The sequence below is a fragment of the Euprymna scolopes genome, chromosome 10 (genome assembly GCF_053919585.1).
Source record: "Euprymna scolopes isolate OS-2025 chromosome 10, ASM5391958v1, whole genome shotgun sequence".
NCBI lineage: Eukaryota > Metazoa > Mollusca > Cephalopoda > Sepiida > Sepiolidae > Euprymna > Euprymna scolopes.
In genome coordinates this window covers 64789518-64810646 of record NC_136491.1, presented here as the reverse complement: position 1 = coordinate 64810646, position 21129 = coordinate 64789518, and the positions used below count along the sequence as shown (strand labels likewise).

At 35.1% G+C, this 21129-nt stretch overlaps 2 protein-coding genes across 2 annotated transcripts in view; one reads left to right on the top strand and one right to left on the bottom strand.

Moving 5' to 3' along the window:
• The window catches only part of LOC145286025 (SNARE-associated protein Snapin-like), a 34595-nt gene extending 29228 nt beyond the window's left edge, over positions 1-5367 (top strand). Inside the window, exons 3-4 of the mRNA XM_080134644.1 lie at positions 3568-3686; positions 4106-5367. Coding sequence (XP_079990770.1) covers positions 3568-3686; positions 4106-4198 — 212 coding nt within the window. The 3' untranslated portion in view covers positions 4199-5367. The remainder of the gene's footprint in view (positions 1-3567; positions 3687-4105) is intronic.
• Positions 5368-6322: 955 nt separating this feature from the next.
• LOC145286024 (anaphase-promoting complex subunit 1-like) overlaps positions 6323-21129 on the bottom strand; it is a 103611-nt gene continuing 88804 nt past the window's right edge. Inside the window, exon 3 of the mRNA XM_080134643.1 lies at positions 6323-11963. Coding sequence (XP_079990769.1) covers positions 6547-11963 — 5417 coding nt within the window. The 3' untranslated portion in view covers positions 6323-6546. The remainder of the gene's footprint in view (positions 11964-21129) is intronic.

Here is a 21129-nt window from a genome sequence, read left to right as displayed (position 1 = left end):
AACTTGACCAGAAATTGGTCATCATTTAAGTTGAAACAGACAAAAGGAATAGTGCAAAAAAGAAATACAAATGGTGCTATGTTCAAAATGTAATGACAACAATTCTGGTGATGTAAGTAATTTTCGGAGTAAATGTGTGAGTGAAATTACCCCTCGTGCATGATTGTGTTAGGAGTTGCTGAACCAGAAGAAAACTTGAAATGGATATTTTCTAACGACACACATCATGAATTGGCCTAAGTGCTTGGCAAACAGATTAGCATTTAAATGTTTAGTTCGAAAGCTATAATGATCAATGAAATATGGGATAAATTGACTGTCATTTTTTTAATAAAGTAATGTGGATAGAGACTGACAACCAGAATGAAAAGTAAAATTATTTACATTTAAATGCCCAAACATCCAAGTATTCTTTATATATATATATATATATATAATATATATATATATATATGGCATTTCTCAGTTGTAAAATATGCATAAATATTATATTTTAATTCATGCAGATTTCTTTATTATAGAGTCAATTCTGTATTAATTATTATCCAATGATAGTTATAGTAATGATTTCAAAAGTTATAAAAAATATAACTTTGATAGCATTCACTAGAATCAAAACCAAAACATTCAGCATTCCAGACGTTATTTACTTCTCCAGCATTGTTAACATCTGAGCTACTCATAGATGGATACAAAAGATTAAAAATTAAGTGAGCTATGACTGTTTAATTTTACGCATGTGCAAAAATGTTTATTAAACTTATCCTTCCAAGGTCAACTGTTTTGTTTCCAATTTTGACCCCTCAGCAGCAATTTTTGCTAACTAAAGACCAAAGTGTGCTACAGGTTCAAATACTCTATATATCAAATTTTAACTCTGCAGATCAAATATTCAGAGAGGAGTTTGGTAGACTTTTCGTGCACACATGGACAAGGTACTAGCAGACCACCCAGCAATGCCCAGTCGTAAAATACATACAGATACAGATTTTGTATTTATTATCATATTGTACCTAATATATAAAAGTTTAAAAAATGATTTGTGTACCATCAGTTAGAATAGAAAACAAAACATAGCTCTCCAGCCTTATTCATTAATGTATAACCTAAATCCGTACATATACAAAAACTGCAAAAAAATAACATTTAACCTATAACTTTTAATTAGTGAATGCACAGGATAAAAAAAGGCTAAAATAGATTTTACTGACTAAAAACCAAATCAAGTGTGCTATGGGTCGAATATTTAGAGAGGAGTTTGGTAGAGACTTTTCGCGCGCGCACACACACACACACCTTATATAATTTCTGTGTGCTAGAACGTTTTCATCTTAAATTCTCTGCAATTATGCAGAATGTAAAAACTATGCATAAATAGAATTCAGCTAAATAGTGAAATAAAACCAGTTATCTAATAAGAAACCATAAAAATGATTAATTAACCCTCATTTTTCAAAGGAATACGCAAATTAGTTCATTCATGTAATCACTCTCATATCCATAACTATTAATATTAAGTTTGTTCCATTAACCTTTAAATAGAAAAAAGTAGGCTTTTAATATCAATGTTAGAGCAAGAAAAAAAAAAAAAAAAAAAAACTCAACTGATATATATATATATCGGGTTTTAATAAAGAATTTGACCTCTAAGAGACACTTTGCATCTTGAGATATTGAATTTGATCTCAGAAATTCCGAGATTCTATTGTTCAACATTTTGGTACTACTGAAGATTTGCCTCATTTTTGTGTTAGTAATCAAGTTAAAATATGAAAAAAAACGTAAAGATTTCTTTAATAAGAGCAACAACATTTACGTTCCAATGAAAAGGCTAGAAAATACTTTGATAAGTGAATATTGAAGGTCAGTGTTAATAAAAAAAAAAATGCTGACTACAGATATCCTTCATTTCCAAATAAAAGCAAATATCTGATGTGCATTTAAAATTGAACTTTAAAAATGAGTTATACTTAAAGCTTTGTTGTTTTGTTTTTTTTTTAATCAAATTATTAAAAATAATACATTGGAAATTTGTGTTAAAATCAGTTAAAACTTTGTAAAATCAAATCAACAATTGAAATAATCAAAATTAGTTAATGTAATGGTAATTGTACAGTAAACAAAAAAGAAGTGAAAAACAAATTTACAATAAATAATTTTTATCAAATTCAAGAAAATCTAATCTTTTATAGACTTGCATAGCTTCTCCGTTTTGGAATTTTGTATATTTTAAGGCTTGTAAAAATAAGGATTCATTGTCAGGCTGAAATAATTATTTTGGAATAAAGATGAACTTAAAAACAGTTTCAGTAAATCGTGACAGCTATTAGTTTTGGTTTTAATTTTACAATTGTTGAAACTTGCATCAAATCTTTAGAGTAAAATACAGGTGCCGTTTTGATCTTATGAGGCAAAAATACTAAATCTAAAAAAAAAAAAAAAAAATGCTTAAAAGGTGTCAAAACTGAAAAGACCTTTTTTTTTGCGTTCTTTTTGTTAACTATACTGCACAATTGCCATAATTTGATAGATTTTAGTTAATGTTAAATTATTTCTATTAACAACAAAAAATATTTCAACAATATTTTTTGTTTTTTAATTGTTGATAGGAGTTACTTCTTCCCACTCTTTATTTTCTTCCTTCTGCTAAAATATGAGAAAATATATGCACACACATTTTATATATATATATATATATATATGTATTAGCAGAGATTGAATTGGATCAACAAATAGTCCATCTTCTCATACTTAGTGACCCCCCCCCTCCCCATGGTACAAGGAGAATACCTCACTGCACATATATTGTAGTCTATATTGCACTGTTGATTTTATAAAATTATCTGTAAATAATGGATTCACTTAAAGTTTAAAATGCAAGTCAAGTATCATGTTTCAATTGTGCTTTAAAAAGAAACATTTATTTCGAATGCATCCCTGACTTATCAAATGATCTGCATTTGATTTTATCGTTGGGATTTTCTGCTTGTGTGGTGATAAAACTTCTCAAATGCACTTGTAATGTTAGGTTGTATAAAAGTGTTAACTTTAGTCAAAATTGGACTTACTTCTTTAATCAGATTTTTTTGATTTTCAATACTTATCTGATGCATTCCAATACAAAAGTTCACCCGGGTGAATTTAAAAAAAAAAAAAAGAAGCATTTCCGAGTCCATAGGGAACAAATCCATACACACAAAGTTCATTTTATATAATAGAAGATTGTCTTCCACATTTTCAATTAAATAGTTTAGAAAGTAAAATATTTTTTTACGGTTTTAGTGAACACGGATGAAAAACTTTCTGTGGAATTAATTTTCAGCAAATATTTTGAACTGATAAAATATTAAAATTTCACTGATTTGTTTTTAGCACCAAATGTTTAAATTTAAAAAAATTCTTAAAATTACACAACCTTATATCTTAAGCATCCAAGAATCAAAAATGTTTTATTTCTAATGCCCCCCCCAAAAAAAAAACTGCAAATTGACTTTTAACCATTATGTCTAAACTAAAATCAACTTCAAACTATGTATGACATTGATTTCCTCAAAATTGTATTTGCAGATTTGAAAAAGATTTCTGACAGCCAGCAGGTTCCTATTGATTTAGAACCTTATGTAAAAAAACTAAGTAATGCTCGTCGGCGTGTGATGCTTGTCAATAATATCTTACAGAATGTACAAGTAAGTAATGATCCTATTTTCTACGTTTTTGTGTAAATTAATCCTATCTTTTGAAGCAATATAATTGTGTTGGTTATGTTGTTTGTTGCCAAGTATTTGTTGAATGGCTGACATTTTCAATGTAATGGCACTTGTGTCACAATGTGAAAAAGCATCATCTACAGTGAGTTCTTACCGCAAGGCCAGATGACAAGTCTACAAAGAGATACTGCTCCACCAATTTTTGCTTCAATATCAACAGAATCGTAATGACTGAGCCGAGTGGTCCAAGAAGAATCTTTGTGGCTAAAGTGCATTCGATTTTGGGGCACAGTTTTTGAAATCTCACAACTTTTTCAAATTTTCTAATCTGTAATCCGATTTGAATTGTGGTTGAAAATTGTTTCCAATTTTATAATCATTTCACTTTTTATTTTTAGGAACGACTTAACAAACTCCACAACAATGTATCTAAAGAAACAGCCCGAAGGAAAGCCTTGCTGGATCCTCCATCCCCTGGACATCCCAAATGATAATCCTGATTTCTAATCCACATTAAACATTCCTCAAATTTCTGTCATTTTTTTTTTGTGTGTGTGCGCACATGCTGATGCTTCATTTTTTTTCCCCCTGTTTAGTGATGCTTAATCATAGTGCTTTTAAAGCTATCAAACCAAAAACCTCACATAATAATCTGTTTCTACAATAATGGAACGTTTTATTCTTTCTTTGAACAGAACAAATCTACTTCAATTAGTGTTTTTTTTTGTTTGTTTTTTTTAATGAAATTGGACCATCATACTAAACTTTAACCCTCCACCCCCTAAATGCAAAATTCTCAAAATTTTAGAACATTGAATGAATGTTTAAACATTTGGCCAGTCTAAAGTTGATACAACAGAACTTTTTTATGGAGAAAATGTGTTGGACTTGTAAAAATATCTATGAATTCTTCATAGCTGGAATGTTTTTTTTTTTTTTTTTTCTTTTACATTAAAATTGTTCATATGAACAATTTTAATATGAAACCAGCAATTTATCAAATGACTACAAATTGTGTTTTTTTTTTTTGTTTTTTTTTTTTCAATGTTTTACAAAATCTTTAACTATTGAAATCTTCAGGAGATATTAATTTTGTAAATAACTGAGATTAAAGCAAAATCCAATAAATCGGAGTTTGTTCAAACTACATTTTCAGATAATCTATCATTTTTCTCCACTAAATTTGCAGTGCCAATGAGTAAAATATAAACTATTTAAAGTGTTATGCTAAGACAGGTGTATAGGTTTTAGAAAAACGTGTTCAACGATACAAGTTAAGAATGCTTTTCTCATCTAAGCTACCTTACTACTTCATTAATTGTGGGGGGGGGGGCTCCTATTAGTGTAACAGATGCACCAACGTCATGCCTACCGTCCAAGCTACTCCAATTAAATCCATTGAAATTTTAATAGACTTAAGCTGCAAAAGAAATAAACAAAATCAAAGTTATTTTTTCTTTAATAATTTGCTAGAATTATGAAAAAAGTTTTTTTTTTTTTTTTTTTTTTTTTTTTTTACAAAATGTCACTTAATATATGTAGAAAGGTAGAAACTAATTAAAGATTAAGTAACCCTGGAAAACTAGTTTTTTTATTTATTTGAGTTTTCAAATATTTTATATTATGAACCCATAAAAAGCAAAATAAATGTTTAAACATTCTTGTTTATCTGAACTGATTTTTAAAAACTTTTGTTGATACCAATGTCTTATTGTTTTTCTTTGTACTAAATGTAACTTTTTTTATTAAAGAAATTAAAAATGAAACAAACAGATTAACCGAATATTTTTTTCTTTTATTATTGAATATTTTTCATTTGATAGAAAACATTATAGAATTTTACCATCCTAAATATCTGAAGAGAAAACTTTATTTCCTTTTTGAAGAGAGTTGGTTTCATATTCAGGGGAAATTTATCAATTTTAGCATTAATCAGAAACGTATGTAAATTTGTTGTATGAATAATTACAAGTTTCTACAATCCATAATGTATGTTGGAGATGTAATATATAACAGATTTAACACTCTTCTCCCTTCCTCATATAAACTAAACAAAACTTAATATGAAAAGTAAAAATCAGTTTTTCAAATATTTAATCGTTAAATGATATGGCAAGTTGAAATGAACTTTTTAAATATAACCTTTTTTATACAAATCCTTGCTGTTATGAAAGGAGTTACAAATTCGGAACAGTTTAACTTTACATTGTATCCTTGGATAAACCTAACCCTACTGTGCCTTCTCACTGTTACCATTTGCCTTTTCTAAAAGCTCTGTATGCATGGATCAGTGCTAGCTAATAGAATGGCCCATTCCCTGCTGGACACACACCTCCACTGTGTGTGAAAGATTCAATACTATAATGGATTTACTAAGAGCTGGGTTCTTTCCCTAAGAAACAAAAAATTAAAATAAAAACTCATGAAAATGCAATACTTTCTGGCTCCCAAGTATTTGACGTCGTTAGTAGCTATCCATTTCATGTGACGTTCTTCTACATGTGGGTTGCTATCATTCAAACTATGGAAGAAACCAGCTCAACCGACCAAAATGAATACAACATGTAATATGTAAATTGTGAGAGAATTTAAAATTAAAGAGTCGGACATTTTGATGAGATGCAGATATTTATTAAATCTGTTAAGTTCAAGTTCACATTCAAAAACAATGTATTTTTGTAAACAAATTATGAAGCATACGTTTTTGTTCCTTTTCATTTGAAGATGCAACATATTTAAAAGATGTGTATAACAATGCAATCAGAAAGCATTATTCAACAGGATGAAAGGAAGATGTAGCAATTAGTCTTCTCCAGGTGTAATAAGTTGAACAGGATGATTACAAAAGATTAGATATTTTAAGCATCTGTTTTACTTGCCAGGCATTAAGCAATTTCATAATTGATGACATGGACAAGTGCGGCATCAAACTGCACAACATTGGTAATGTTGGCTTTCCTTTTACAATGATTCTTGACAATTCTTGTGGGTGAGGGATATCATACCAAAGAGCAAATGCAGACAGCTGACCATACGGTTCTTCTTTCAAAGATTCAGCCTCAAAATATTTGAGCAAAATCGGCATGTTGTTCGTTTCCCATTGACTGAGAACCTTTTCCAGTTCATTCTTTAATGACAAAACAAAGTCGAGCTCAACTAGGGGAATCTTTTTGCAATCTTCATTCGATTCAAATTGGTATTTGCTCTGATAGTAGGTGAGCACAATTTTCAGCTGCCAGAGACCAAGAGGAATGTTATTTGTCTGTGATTGCCAAACCTCGTAAGACAAACTAGTCTGTGTTGGGATGCCTTCTGGTTTTTCTTTAAAAGCACAATTATACACAATTGATGCCAGAGCATCACAACTGCCATCTTCATTTTTTGAGAGGAAGAATTCAGAAAAAGCAAGTATACGAGCATCCGATGTAAAAGATTTGATAGAGTTGGGATGAAGTTTTGTGGACTCGAAACTGGACTCATTGTTATTCAAAGATTTGGCTAGATGACCATGGTAACCTTTTGGATCTTCGCTGTAAGACAAGTGACCTGCTTTCTGCTTGACAAATACAATTCCACTGTTCTTTAAGAGAAGTTCAAGAGTCTTCCAGTTCTTTTCGGCATCAAAACGAATTGGCCAATAGCGTGGGCCTAAAATTCGAACTTCTTTCAACAGATTTAATTCTGGAATGAGGCATGGTGCCATAGTTTTGTAAGAAACATCTTTGTAGAATTTGGTGTCTTTGAATCGTATTTCAACAGGGACGTAACATGGCTGGCGTGTAATGACATTTTCAGGGATCAGGACGCGTGGCTCAACTGCTAACACATAAAGGTGACGGAAGGCCTGTAGATGATATCGGTTGTCAATGCTATGGGTAGGGAACTTTGGAAAGAAAGCACACAACATAGCAGCTATAGCTTCAGGCTTAGTGCTAAGTGAATAACGACCACCCCCAAGGAAGAGCAGTCCAATGGCCATGCTGACAGCCATGTGGGAGCCATAGGTGGCATATGAATGCTGTGGACCAACACGTTTTCTTAAAGCTCGGCCAATTCGTAAAACATCCAGGTCACCTGTTCCAGCCATCACCATGGCAAGTGAGAGAAGCACTACAACCGTACAGTTTTCGACAGTACTTTTTCCAGCTTGTTCACAAAAAGGAGGGACTGGCAACAGATACATACAGCGTTTCATACAATCCAATAGTGTTTGATATGCTAGAGCATTAGCCGTTCCGGCAAATTTCAATCCCATAGCCATGCATGCCCCGGCCACAATATTGCAATAAGCCTGACTCATTGTCTCATAATCAATATTGTCCTCATCACGACTATGAGTTTCTCTCTTAAACCCATATTTTTGGACAATCAGTGGAAGGTTGCTATCAATCCAGGTTGTAGTAGGCAATACATGATCCCACATAACCAAGCCATGTCCAAGCGTCCGTAACATCAAAAAGTCTGGCCTAACATGATCAAGTGTGAATTGTGTATCAGGTGCTTTGAGCCAATCAGCAACAGATGTATTGTTTGTATTGAAATAAAGCATACCTAAGGCAAGTGTGGCTCCTGGGGAAGTGACATCCACATTTACACTGTCTCCCTCCTTGATTTGATAGCTTGGAGACCGGTATCGTTCACGGTTGGGTCCTGTTATCGGCCGTTTATGACCTCCAATCATGAAATGACATAAGGTGTCTGCCATTCCCAAATCTGAAAGGCCAGCAGCTTCACTTCCTTTCCCAAACATAACCAGTCCCAAAGCAAGTCCGGCGGCTGTAGCGTAGGACTCTCGATTTGTACAGTTTTCCATTTCAGGTCCAGGTGGACGCCCAATCTCAGAAAGAAGAACTTCGGCAATGTGTCTATGACTTGTGCCTTGGTAAACAAGGCCAACTCCTAAAACAGCTGCCACCTGTACATTATGAGAGATATTCAATTCTGTGGAGGTTGGAGGTAAAAGAGCTGGAACGTGGATGCTGAGCACTTTAGTAATCCCTTGATCCATTGTACCCCGTTTGGTAGCAGCCAGACCCAACAGAACACCAATCGTGGTCATATCTTGACCTTTACTTAAATATTCGTGAATGTTCAGTGTGGCCAAATGAGCCAGATGACCATTGAGACCAAGTGCCATCAGAAAACCTGCATACTCTGTTGTGAAATCACACGTTTTAGGACGATTGTAATTGATCCAAGTTGAATTGACCTGTGAAGAGTTGGCAATTCGCAAACCAGCAGCTACTCCATTGTGAAAATGAGGCCAAGTTGCCATATTTGAAGGGGTTTCAATATGAGAAAGATCTACTGTTGTGTTGCGGGGTGGGGCTTTCCCAGTAAGGCATAATTTGGGGATTGGTAGTGCTTCTGTTGGTAGAGGATGAAAGGTGCATAATGTAAACATACCCCGCCCAACAGGAAGTGCCATTGTTCGTGTACAGATTGCATAGAGATAACGCTCTTGTTCTTCAATAAACTCGTGGTCACTAACTTCAGGTTTTTGCTGGAGGGAAATACGCACGGGTTTTGACGACTGCAGCATATGACGCACTTCCTGTACTCTGAGATCTTCACTAAAACGTAATCGAAGCAGCTCTTCATCGAGATGACCCATTCCATCGTCATCTTCTTTATTGGTCTTGTTTAACAATGGACATTCTTTAACATATCGACCCTCGTTGGCAGAGGAACCAGCATTGCACTTTGAATAAGCACATATACGTGACAGATCTTTTCGACCAATCAACGTATAAGCTTCTTCAGGCCAATCAGATGGTGGATCCCATCGACATTGTAAAATGGCTTCTCTTAAGGGTAGTGCAATACCAACCGGGAAAGATTCCAAATCTCGTTTACTGATATTAAGTTTTGTCATCAGCAGGACAATATATTCAGCAGTCGATAAACTATTTGTCATGTTGAAGTCATCAGTTGTCGGCGGAAAAGCACTGCTATTGAATTTATATCCAACAGGCAGAAGTCTTTTCAGATATTTTGGTTCAAGCTGACAATTTTTATCCACAAGTTTAGCATAAAGAGCAACTATATTTTGTGTTCGCTTACAGATGTTAGGCATGTATGGCATCGGGTCACAGCTGATCCCAGAGAGAATCTTGCAAATCCATCGGAATATGTTTGGGGCAGTTTGAGTGAAAGCTACTGGAAACTGGAGCTTGGCCCACTGTTCTGGGTGGATTTGACATGCTTCACTAACAAAGTTGAAAAGGTGGGGGAAGTCCCGACAGTAATGGTCAGTGTAATGGTAGCATTTAAGGTCATTGGCCAAAAGAAAGAGCATCAATGAGAAATGTTCGAGTTGACCAGAAAGACAAGAATTCAGTTTAAGTTCTTCGTAAACTAAATGTAGAACAAAAAGAATGCTGGGAATGTAAGGAAAAAGAGGAGCTGAGATGTTGATAGTGCAGGGTTTCGAGTAATACGTCTCAGAAATATCTTCAACAGGCATGAGACCAAGTGAAGAGTCAAAGTATTTTGACATGAACTGGTGGTGATCTGAATTAGTCAAATATTCCCAATCGGCTTCACGACCTTGGTTCGATGGCTTTGCTCGTTTCACTTCCACAACAGGTGATGTAGTTTTGTCGAGCTCGTACTTACGAGTCAAAGGTAGACGACTCGTGTCAAAACCCATCAGTCCAAGAAGAAATTTGGTAAATAGAACCCATTCCGATTGGTTCTCTATTCCACTAGCCACATTACGGGTGGTGTACCATCGTGATAGCATCTGCATGCCACAATCCTTGGGTAAAATGTAACGCAGGGCGTCAAGACAAGTTTTGATACCAGGCAAAAGGGTTAGTGGTGGAAGTGACGTACGAAGGAGACCATCAGTTGTTTCTATTGTAAATCGAGAGACAGTGTTATCTCGGATGGATCGAATAGTGCTGTCATGACATAAATAATCTAAATCTCTTGAAGGGCTATCCAATACACGCTCTTCATAGATGCCAAGAGGAGATGCCATCACAGGAGAGAGATGACACACTTGATCTTCAAAATGAACATCAGTGACAGTTGATGGACGGCTTGAGGTTATGATGCTACTAAGACCAGTTGCATTGTTGTGTGGAGTTATTGGTGACATGGAACGCATCATGGCCAATGGCAACATTGGAACAAATAATTTGTTTATCTTGGTGGTGCCACTGTAGATAATAAGTGATCCTGAAATATCAAGAACCAGCATTAAATTAAGAGATGTAATAGGAAGTGCATCTTTTGCAGGAATTGTATTAATCGCACCAAAGATGAGGTGTGTACTGTCATTGCTCTCTTCAAAACGAACACATCGCAGCTTCTGCTTAAGAGAGATTAAATAACAGAGATAATTCTGTTCACAAAGGTCTTTTGAGATGAAAGCTTTGGTGGCTTTGCCAAGAAAACCATCAGATTTTGAAGGCATCGATTCTGTCCAGATGTGGTCAAGACACACATCAGGGTTAACTGGTTCAATGCGGTAATTCAGAGTTTCAGACATGACAGAAATGTTTTGTGAGCTTGGTGGAGAGCGCATGTAAGTCATGGGAGAACGAGATTGTGTATTAGGGCTATAAAAAGGACGTGCCTGGGTGGCTGAAGCAAAAGTCAAGGGGGATTGTGTACGGCTACTTGTATTACCCGAAGATGTTAAATGAGGACTGAGGACTGGACTAACAGAACAAGATGTGGATCCAGGGGAAAAAGTGCGATTGGAGAAGTTATGAAGTGGCGACATACCAGGAGACATCCCACTTATTCGTGATTGATTAAGAGAAGAGGTGTTTAGCTGAGGGGTACTTGGTCGAAACAAACTGGACACATCCCAAGTTTCAAACAAGGAATTGCTCTCCTCAGCTTTCACTCTTCGGACGTTCCACACAGAGTGACTGCCAAGAATTGTGTCATAAATGAGTAAGATTGAAGGTTCGATGCAACTGAAGACAATATGTTGAGAAGTATCTGTGAAATAGCTGATTTTGTTGTGACTAGCACAGTTGATGTTACGAGAGATGACTGGAGCAATGTCATTGAGGGGATGCAGCATACTGAAAAGAATAGTCTGGTTTGGAGCACTGCGCGAGATCTTAGGAGCAAGGGCCTCAGATGTTGACAAAGACCTTTCAAAAAGGAGCCCATTTTTGATTACCCAAGATTTGGTCACCTGGAATGGCAAGGCTACGCTATATTCTTCACCTCGGTTTGTGAACACCGATGCTGTTGTAGACTCAAGCACACAGATTCCCTCTTGAAGATCTCCTGTTGAGAAGAATAGAAACAAAAGAATCAGTTTTGAACAATCTTAAATGAAACAACTTAAAATTATAAATCTTATATTGGGGGGGGGTAGATTTTCCTTTTTAATTATCATTTCAAGTTAAACCTTAAAAAAATATGGCACAGAAAATTTATACTATCAAATATACAGATCAAATTTTACTCAAATATTAGATAGTTGCAAAAAAAAAAAAATCTTTATTTACAATTATAAATAAGTCATTTTGTTTTTTAGTAAAAGAAACTTTTTTATAAAATCTAAAACTTTCATTTAAATTTTTGAAATTTTATTTTTTTTCCAAAAGAGCTGTTTGTTGAATTTAGTTTATCATAAGGTATGGCATAATGGTCTACTCCACAAAACCTCCAGCTACGGTATAGCTGGAAATGTCTTCTCAATTATTAAATCATTTCTCTCTGATAGGTTCATAAGAGTAGTGGTTGATGAGCAGAAATCAGAAGCTCACATTATTAATACTGGAGTCCATCAAGGGTCCATCTTGGGCCCAACTCTCTTCCTGATCTACATCAATGATTTCTCAAATCACATTCAAAGATCATTCGTAGACATTTCTGCTGCCAACACTACCATCTATGGCAACACTTCCAAGACTGTAAATGACCAAGTTCTTTCTGATTCTCTCTCCTCTGATCTTGAGCACATGGTACAGTGGGGGAAGAGGTGGTTGGTTAATTTTAATGAATCTAAAACCAAGCTTTTCTCTTTACATCATCAATACTGATAGCCATCTGGCATCAACCAAAATGAATGGGGAGGCTCTTTGTTTTCACAAGCTTTTGACAGAGTTCAATTCAAAATAGATTTTGTAGTCTAGTGGGGGATATCCTTTTCTCTTCACTGCAACTTCTTTCCCACAGAGGAGACATTGCGAACCTGTCTCTGCTTTATCGTTATTTTCATGGCAAGTGCTCGTCTGAGCTCCAATCTATGCCCCCCTTGCCAAACTTTCATGAAAAACACTCGTCCAGTTGAAATCACTATAAATAATTTCCCCCACTCTTTATCTGTGCTTAAACCTTAACGTAGATTCCATGAACAAAAATTCTTTCTTAGAACTGCATGCCTGTGAGAACTCTCTTCCATTTCCCTGATTTCCAGCCGACTACAATATGGTAGTTAACAAGTTCTTGGATGAACCGTCCCCTTAAGTAATCCAATTTACCAAAATTTCCACTACTAACAGTTACTACAATATTGTCCCATTAACTACTGTACACTCACTAACACTTATCCTCGAGTAGCCTACGAACCTTGATAAGTGGTGACTCCTTTGTTAAAAACAAAAATAAAAAAAAAACTCTAAATATCTGAACAAAAACTTTTGTTTTTTAACTTACAATTTAGAAACAGATCGAAACTTGTTGGAAATCAAGTTGGTTTGTTTTACGGCATAATATCAGCCCTTTCCAGGTCATTTAATGCCGAATCCGGTGATTTTGAAGAAAATTTTTTTAATAGAATATTTTTGTTTTTTGCAAGTCAGTTTCTATTTAACCCATGATTGGGACCCTAACAGGTACTACCAGTCTGGGTCAGAGTGGACCTGGGAGCAATGGCAATTAAAGGGTGGCTCCACACTCCCCAGAGCCCGCAAGCTGGGGCCTCACCATCGGATATAGTTTAAGGTCATATCCAGGACCGGAAATCAAGTTAGATCTATAAGGCTAGAAAGAAAATTTGGACCGATGCTAAACATTTGTTCACAAAACAGATTTCTAAAAAAAGGTACAGTGTTGCTATTGTATAAAAATGAATTAACTTGAAATAGGACATTTTGATCTCACTGTTAGAGCAAAAAATGTTCCCAACTTTCGCATGTATTCATTTGGATGGTATATTCCCATTGTCAAGTAGAATATACATAATTTATCCATATATTTTTAGGTACAAAAAAAAGACATATTTTACCTTAATCCCAAAAGTTTTGTAAATGATCTTGTCTTTTCAAACACAAATTTTAGACTCGAACTAACTGAAGCACACAATCCCTAAAGCTTACCATAAATCCTTATGATAATTATCAACCATTTTTATATGAAAATGGTGAACCAAAGATATAAGTATTGAAAGGAAGTAGGTGATACCTAACATTGATACAACTGGTGTTCTCAATACGAGTAAAAATGTTGATTACAATTTTATTACAGTTCTAGAAAAATAAAGTTTTTCAATTAAAAAACTCATGGAATATTCAATTAAATGAATATCATTGGAATTTTCAATGCACATTTTGAAGGTGTAAAACGAGCTGTCAAATTAACGAGCAAAACTTTTAAAAATCACGTATGAGCAAAAAGGACATGACTAAATTTTTCTACTACCAAATAAAACTTTTGTTTACTTCATATGGAAACCACACTTAAGCAAATAGGTTTTATTATATCATTTATATCTTGTAGTTTGTTTTAATGTTTATTAAATGCTCAACTAATTTTTTTTATCAAAGAAATGTAAAGGACTTCATAAATTATTCACCTATTTCTGTCATCTTTTATAATGTTTACATTTATCATTTACTGAATACAACAACAAAAATTTGCTCAGGATATTTCATACTTCAAATTTGAGTTTAAATAAATTTTTCATTGTGTTGAAAATTTCAATTTTATCTGGATTTATTATTGAAATCTGAAATCAGTTTATTTTATCAACAAAATCGTGTGAAAATTTAATATTTCTGTACATTTTTTGCATGACAAATACAACTGCCTTAATGAAACAGATGTGAAATGACCAACATCACGAATTGAAACTGTCCCTGTTGTGATGTACACACACAACATAATGAAAAGATGTTAAATTTTTATTCTGATATATTTTTTTTTTGCCCTACATTGTTTTTTTTTTTAGGATAGAACAAACTTAAGCAAACTTTAATTTAAAAATGAATATTAAAATTAGTTAACTAAGTTTTAGGATATCTATATTTTTATAAAGTAATAGGGTTCATGTGTTTCTGTCTGTGTGTACAGCTCTCCATCATCAACGAAATATATAGGAGGTAAGAGGGTAGATCTCTCCTGGTAGAGAAACATTAGAACCCATTTTAGGATGTTTCTGTTATAGGAGACATAAGAATCTTTGCCTAATTTCTTTATATACTAGTCTACAAACCACCCCCATATCGAATGACTTATGCTCATTTGCATATCACATTATATTAAATCTCTTTAACTAATTACCTCCACCTTATTACATATTGGAAATATTCTAATCATTTCAACTGTACTATTTACACAATCTATTTAACATTTAATTATTTAATATATTTTCATTTAATTTTATATTCGATTTATTTCACTTTACGTATATTATCAAAACAATTCATTGGCGAGCAAAGCTTTATGTTTTGGGATTGTATTGAAAATGTAATGGAAATTTCAATTTCGTTCCGTTTTAATCTTTTATATTTTACTTGCCAATATAATTGAAAGAATACAATTCAACTATCGTAATTTTATATAAATAAACAAAAACAAATATTTTAAAATAAAACTTTATTAAAAAATAAATAATTTTATTTTTAAATGAAAAAAAATCAATTTAGTAAAATAATTGTATTAAACACCCCCAGCCTTGTCAGCAAACCTGTAAACCTATAAAAGTTAACATTTCGAATGTAAACAGTGATTTTTCGATTTTGTTAGCGCTTGCCGCAATTAAACACAATTAAAACGGAACTAACTTTATTTCCATTCTATTTTTTAAACAACCCCCAAAACATAACGCTCTCTTCCAGTTATAGCCATTTTTTTTTTAATTAAATAAAACAGGTCAAAATAAACAGATAAGCGCATTTTCTTTTACATTTTTCTTACAACCATTGTCATTTAACCAACTGCAGGATATCGTTACTTTTGTGGGGTTGTTTTGAAAATGGCACGGAGATTATAATTTCGTTCCAATTTAATCTTTCTGGTCGAGCCTATTTCGAAAGCCTGTTTATCATAGATTTGAACTACAAATAATTTATTACATTTTGATTATTACTATCTTAAGACTTAAAGCTTATATTTATTTCATTTTTCTATTTATATATTGAATTAGTTATTTCCAGTCTTATTTAAACTTAGTGCTTTCTTTAAACCGGATGAACCTTTTATAAAAATATGAGTTTAACGTAAAGAACACGAACAAGGTTTTATTCAACTGAATTTCTTCCAGTTTACTAACAAAATATATAAATTTAAAAGAGATATAAATAATAAAATAAAAAGGTTATGTAATTTAAAAGAAATACACGTACTCACAAAAGCAGAACTTTTTTTACACATTTTTTTCTTTAAAATCATAACAATGAGACTAACAATTACCTAGATCTTAGTAATTATTTGTTTTAATAGAACTGTTTTAATTGTACTGTTTACTTAGTTAACCTAAGTTGGTATTACATTTATTTTACATTTACTTTTTTTTTTTAATTATTACTTTTAGACTGTGACGTTTACACCCGGAAGTAATGAGTCACACGTAGGTCGCTTTTATTCATTCCTTTTGGTCAAGATCAAAATGTAGTATCTGTTCTTCAGATGCTGCACTTCATTTTCTTGTTCTCTTTCGGTGGAGGAGAAATCCTTCACGACTGAGACAATTTTTATTTTTGTACCTTTTCTCCACGTTAAAAAACGACCCTGGTGTCTAACTCTGTCCCGTGGGGAGGCATAGTAAATAGGTACAATATAATTGTTTATAATTGTACTATTCAGAAATATTATTTATAGTTCGTCCATTTCAGTTAGTATACATTTCCTTTACGCTTAATTAATTTACAATCATTAATATCGTTAAACAATTCCGTTTAAAACCGAAATTATGCCACCCAAACGAAGTAGAAACGAAAGTGAGGAAGAAAGAATGGAAAGATTGGAAGCTAATAGACTAAGAGTTGCTGCAATTCGCTCCAATGAAAACAATTCAGATAGAGAAAGACGTTGAACTTAACAGGATACGTCAAAGAGAAAGGAGAGCAAGACTGTCAGATTTGGAAAGAGAAACCCAACGTGAAGCTGACAGAACTAGACATGCTGTAAGGCGGTCAAATTCATCACAAGATGAAATTCAAGAAAGGCAAAGATATGCACTGGAAAGAGAAGCAATATTACGATCGAATGAATTATATGAGGTAAGTAGACGTACACAAGGTCAGTTGAGAGTGGCTCAACGACATCAGAATGAATCGGAAACCCAACGAAGCTTTCGCCTATACCAAGGGCAACAACGAGAGGCTGCATGGAGAGAGAGTATGACTTTGCCCCAGCAATTGACAGAAAACGAGGCAGCTAGACAACGAATGACTGCTTTGAGACACCATGAAATAGAACACTGCAATAGAAAAGGATTGCTCTACAACAAAAATGACTCTCTCACTACAGCTGATATAGGAAAAATGGACAAAGTATGTCAACATTGCTCAGCTGTAAAATTTAAAGGAGAAACCCCTGGTTGTTGTTGTTCTTCTGGCAAAGTTGTGCTTGATAGCTTTCCACCACTGCCTCAGTTGCTTCAAGATTTGCTCTCCGGCAATGGTCCCATCTCTAAAGATTTTCTGCAAAATCTACGCAGTTATAATAATTGTTTTGCAATGACATCATTTGGTCACAAAATTGCGGCAGTACATGGGTGGAATCCTTCTTTTAGAATTCGAGGCCAGGTTTGCCACCAGATTGGGAGTCTTTTACCACCTGAAGATGAAACAGCAAAGTTTATTCAAGTCTACTTCTTGGATAGTCTGGAAGAGGAACTACATAATCGGGGACGTGACAGTAGACTCAATAGAGACATTCTCCAAAGTCTGACTGAATTTTTACATGAGAACAACAGCTTTATTTGTCAGCTGAAAACAACAAAGGAGAGGATTGAAGAAGAACACTTGGTAGAACATAAAGTTGTCATAAGGGAAGACCGAAGGCCGCAAGAAGAGCATCCACGGCAATTCAATGCTCCAACAACAACGTATGAGATTGGAATATTAATGGAGAATGAACCAACAGCTAACCGGGATATTGTCTTGCGTTTTAGAAATGATACATTAAAATGGATCTCCGAACTACATCCCCTCTACGATACTTTAATGTACCCGTTAATGTACCCCTATGGTTCTCCATCTTACAACATCTACATGAAGGCATCCAATGGGCGAAAAGTTACCCAACAGCAATTTTATTCGTACCATTTAATGACTAGGCCTGGAAACTATTTTCTCTGGTACTGAAGGCTATTTCAACAATGGCTGGTGGATGTGTACTGCAAGATTGAAACAGAACGTTTACAGTTCCTGAGGCGTGAGCAACAGACCCTGAGAGCTGACAATTATAGCAACTTGAGAGATTCAATTCTTAGGGAGGATGGGAATCCAGAACAGTTTGGTCAACGAGTTGTACTTCCGGCAACTTATACAGGAGGCCCTCGATACATGTTTGAGCGTCAAAGTGATGCCATGGCATATGTTCGGCGAATGGGCCAAGCCGACCTCTTCATCACGTTCACAACAAATCCAAAGTGGACAGAAATTACAGAAAATTGTCTTCAAGGGCAAGACCCTCAGGATCGTCCAGATATTGTTGCCAGGGTTTTCAGGCAGAAGCTAAAAAAGTTACTTGAATTTATTAAAAAGGGAGGATTTGGCAGGTTGAGGGCTTTCCTGTACAGTATTGAATATCAAAAAAGAGGACTGCCGCATGCACACATCCTCACCTGGCAGGCCCCAGAGGACAAACTTCTACCAGAAAAAATGTCAGATCCCTGACAAAGAGGAAGATCCTGATCTTCATGCTAAAGTGATGGCACATATGGTGCATGGACCTTGTGGACCATTTAATCCAAATTGTCCATGTATGATTGACAACAAATGTTCCAAAAAATACCCAAAAGAATTTCTTCAGTGTACCAAGCAAGGCCAAGACTCTTACCCCAAGTACAGGCGAAGAAAACCAGAAGATGGAGGCCAGACTGGTACAATAAGGATGAAGAGAAATGGTCGGTATGTTAATCAAGAAATAACAAACCAGTGGATTGTTCCGTACAACAAGGTCCTCCTTCAGCAGTTCAACGCTCACATTAACGTAGAAATTTGCAGCTCGATCCAAAGCATCAAATATGTCCTCAAATACGTGAATAAAGGATGTGATCAAGCAGTGTTTGAACTACAAAGAACTGATGGAGCAGCTAACCAACAAGGCCAAGTACAAAGTCACATTGTGGATGAGATCCAGCAGTTCCAGAATGCAAGGTATGTCGGCAGTTCAGAGGCAGCCTGGAGGATATTGGAACATCCCATCCATGAACATTTCCCCCCAATTGTACAACTTTCTGTTCATCTTGAAAATGGGCAGCGTGTCATGTTCTCAACTGATACTGCCCTGGAACGAGCCCAAGGTCCACCGCCTGCCACAACTTTGACAGCATTTTTTCAACTCTGCCATGAGGATGACTTTGCAAGGGGTCTCAAATACGTAGAAGTCCCTGAGTTTTACACTTGGAACAAATCGACAAAGAAATGGATGAGAAGAATGCGTGGGGTACAAGTTGAAGGTACTGAAAATGATGATGTATGGAAGGCACCATGCATTGGGAGAATCTACACGATTAGTCCAAAAGCAGGGGAGTGTTATTTCTTACGCCTGTTGCTCAATGAGGTTGCTGGTCCAACTTCATTTCAAAATTTGCGAGCATACAATGGTCAGGTGTTTGAAACATACAGAGCAGCGTGCCTTGCTCGAGGCCTTCTAGAAAATGACCATCACTTGCATCAAGCAGTAGGAGAGGCAAGTGCCACTCAATCACCTTCAAATTTGCGAAGCCTATTTATGATAATTTTAACAGCCTGTTAGCCAAGAAATCCTCTTGAGATCTGGATGGCTTTTCGTGATGTAATATCTGAAGACATTCTTCACAGATACAGGCAAGAAGTTAACAATCCAGAAGCAGATTTTAATGAGGACATCTACAATAAAACTCTTTGTCTAATTGAAGAAAAAGTTCTCCTTATGTGCGGTCAACCATTGGCAAGCTATGGATTACCTGCACCAATGCAAGGGAGAGATGAAAGACTCGCGAGAGAGTATCAACGTGAAGTTACTTATAATCTTGAAGAACTTCCCTACAAGCAGAAAATATGCAAGAAAAACTGACCGATTCTCAAAGAGAAGTTTACAATTCATTCATGGCAATGTTGGAAGCACAAGGTGAAATGAACAAAAACATGATGTTTCTTGATGCTCCAGGTGGTACGGGCAAGACTTTTGTAATCAATTTGATCCTTGCAAAGATTAGATCCATGAGAAAGATTGTGCTTGCAACAGCATTCAGTGGCATTGCTGCTACTCTACTACAAGGTGGCCGCACTCTTCACAGCACTTTTAAAGTACCCTTGGATACTCATCGAATGGATCAGCCAGTTTGCAAAATTACTGGTAACTCAGCCTTGGCAAATGTAATTAGAGACACCTCTGCAATCATTGTAGACGAAGCCCCAATGACGCACAAGAGTGCTTATGAAGCAATTGACCGAACACTGCAAGACATCACAGGAAACAAGAATCCCATGGGCGGCATTCCAACCTTATTTTGTGGTGATTTCCGTCAAATCCTCCCAGTGGTTAAAAATGGCACAAGGGCTAACATTGTCAATGCAAGTTTGAAACAATCCTATCTCTGGAGGCACGTTATAGTGAAGAGACTGACTACTAATATGAGAGCCTATATCTCTGATAACACAGCTGCAGCAGACTTCTCAAAATTGCTTCTCCAAATCGGTAATGGTCAGTTTCCTATCACTTCTTCACCTGACACAATTAAGATTCCAACTGCGCTTGGTAAATGTGTCGGTAATCAGAAGCAACTGAAAGACAAAGTGTACCCAGACCTGCAAAACAATGGAAAATCACCGGATTGGCTTGCTGAGAGGGCTATTATTTCGCCATTAAACAGCAATGTGAATCATTTGAACAATTCAATAATGGATGAATTTCCAGGAGACACAAAGCAATACAAGTCAGTTGATTCGGCTACTAATGAATATGAAGCTGTTCACTACCCTGTGGAGTTTTTAAACTCTTTGGAGATATCTGGAATGCCTCCACACATTTTAAATCTCAAAATTGGATCGCCAATCATGATTCTTCGATC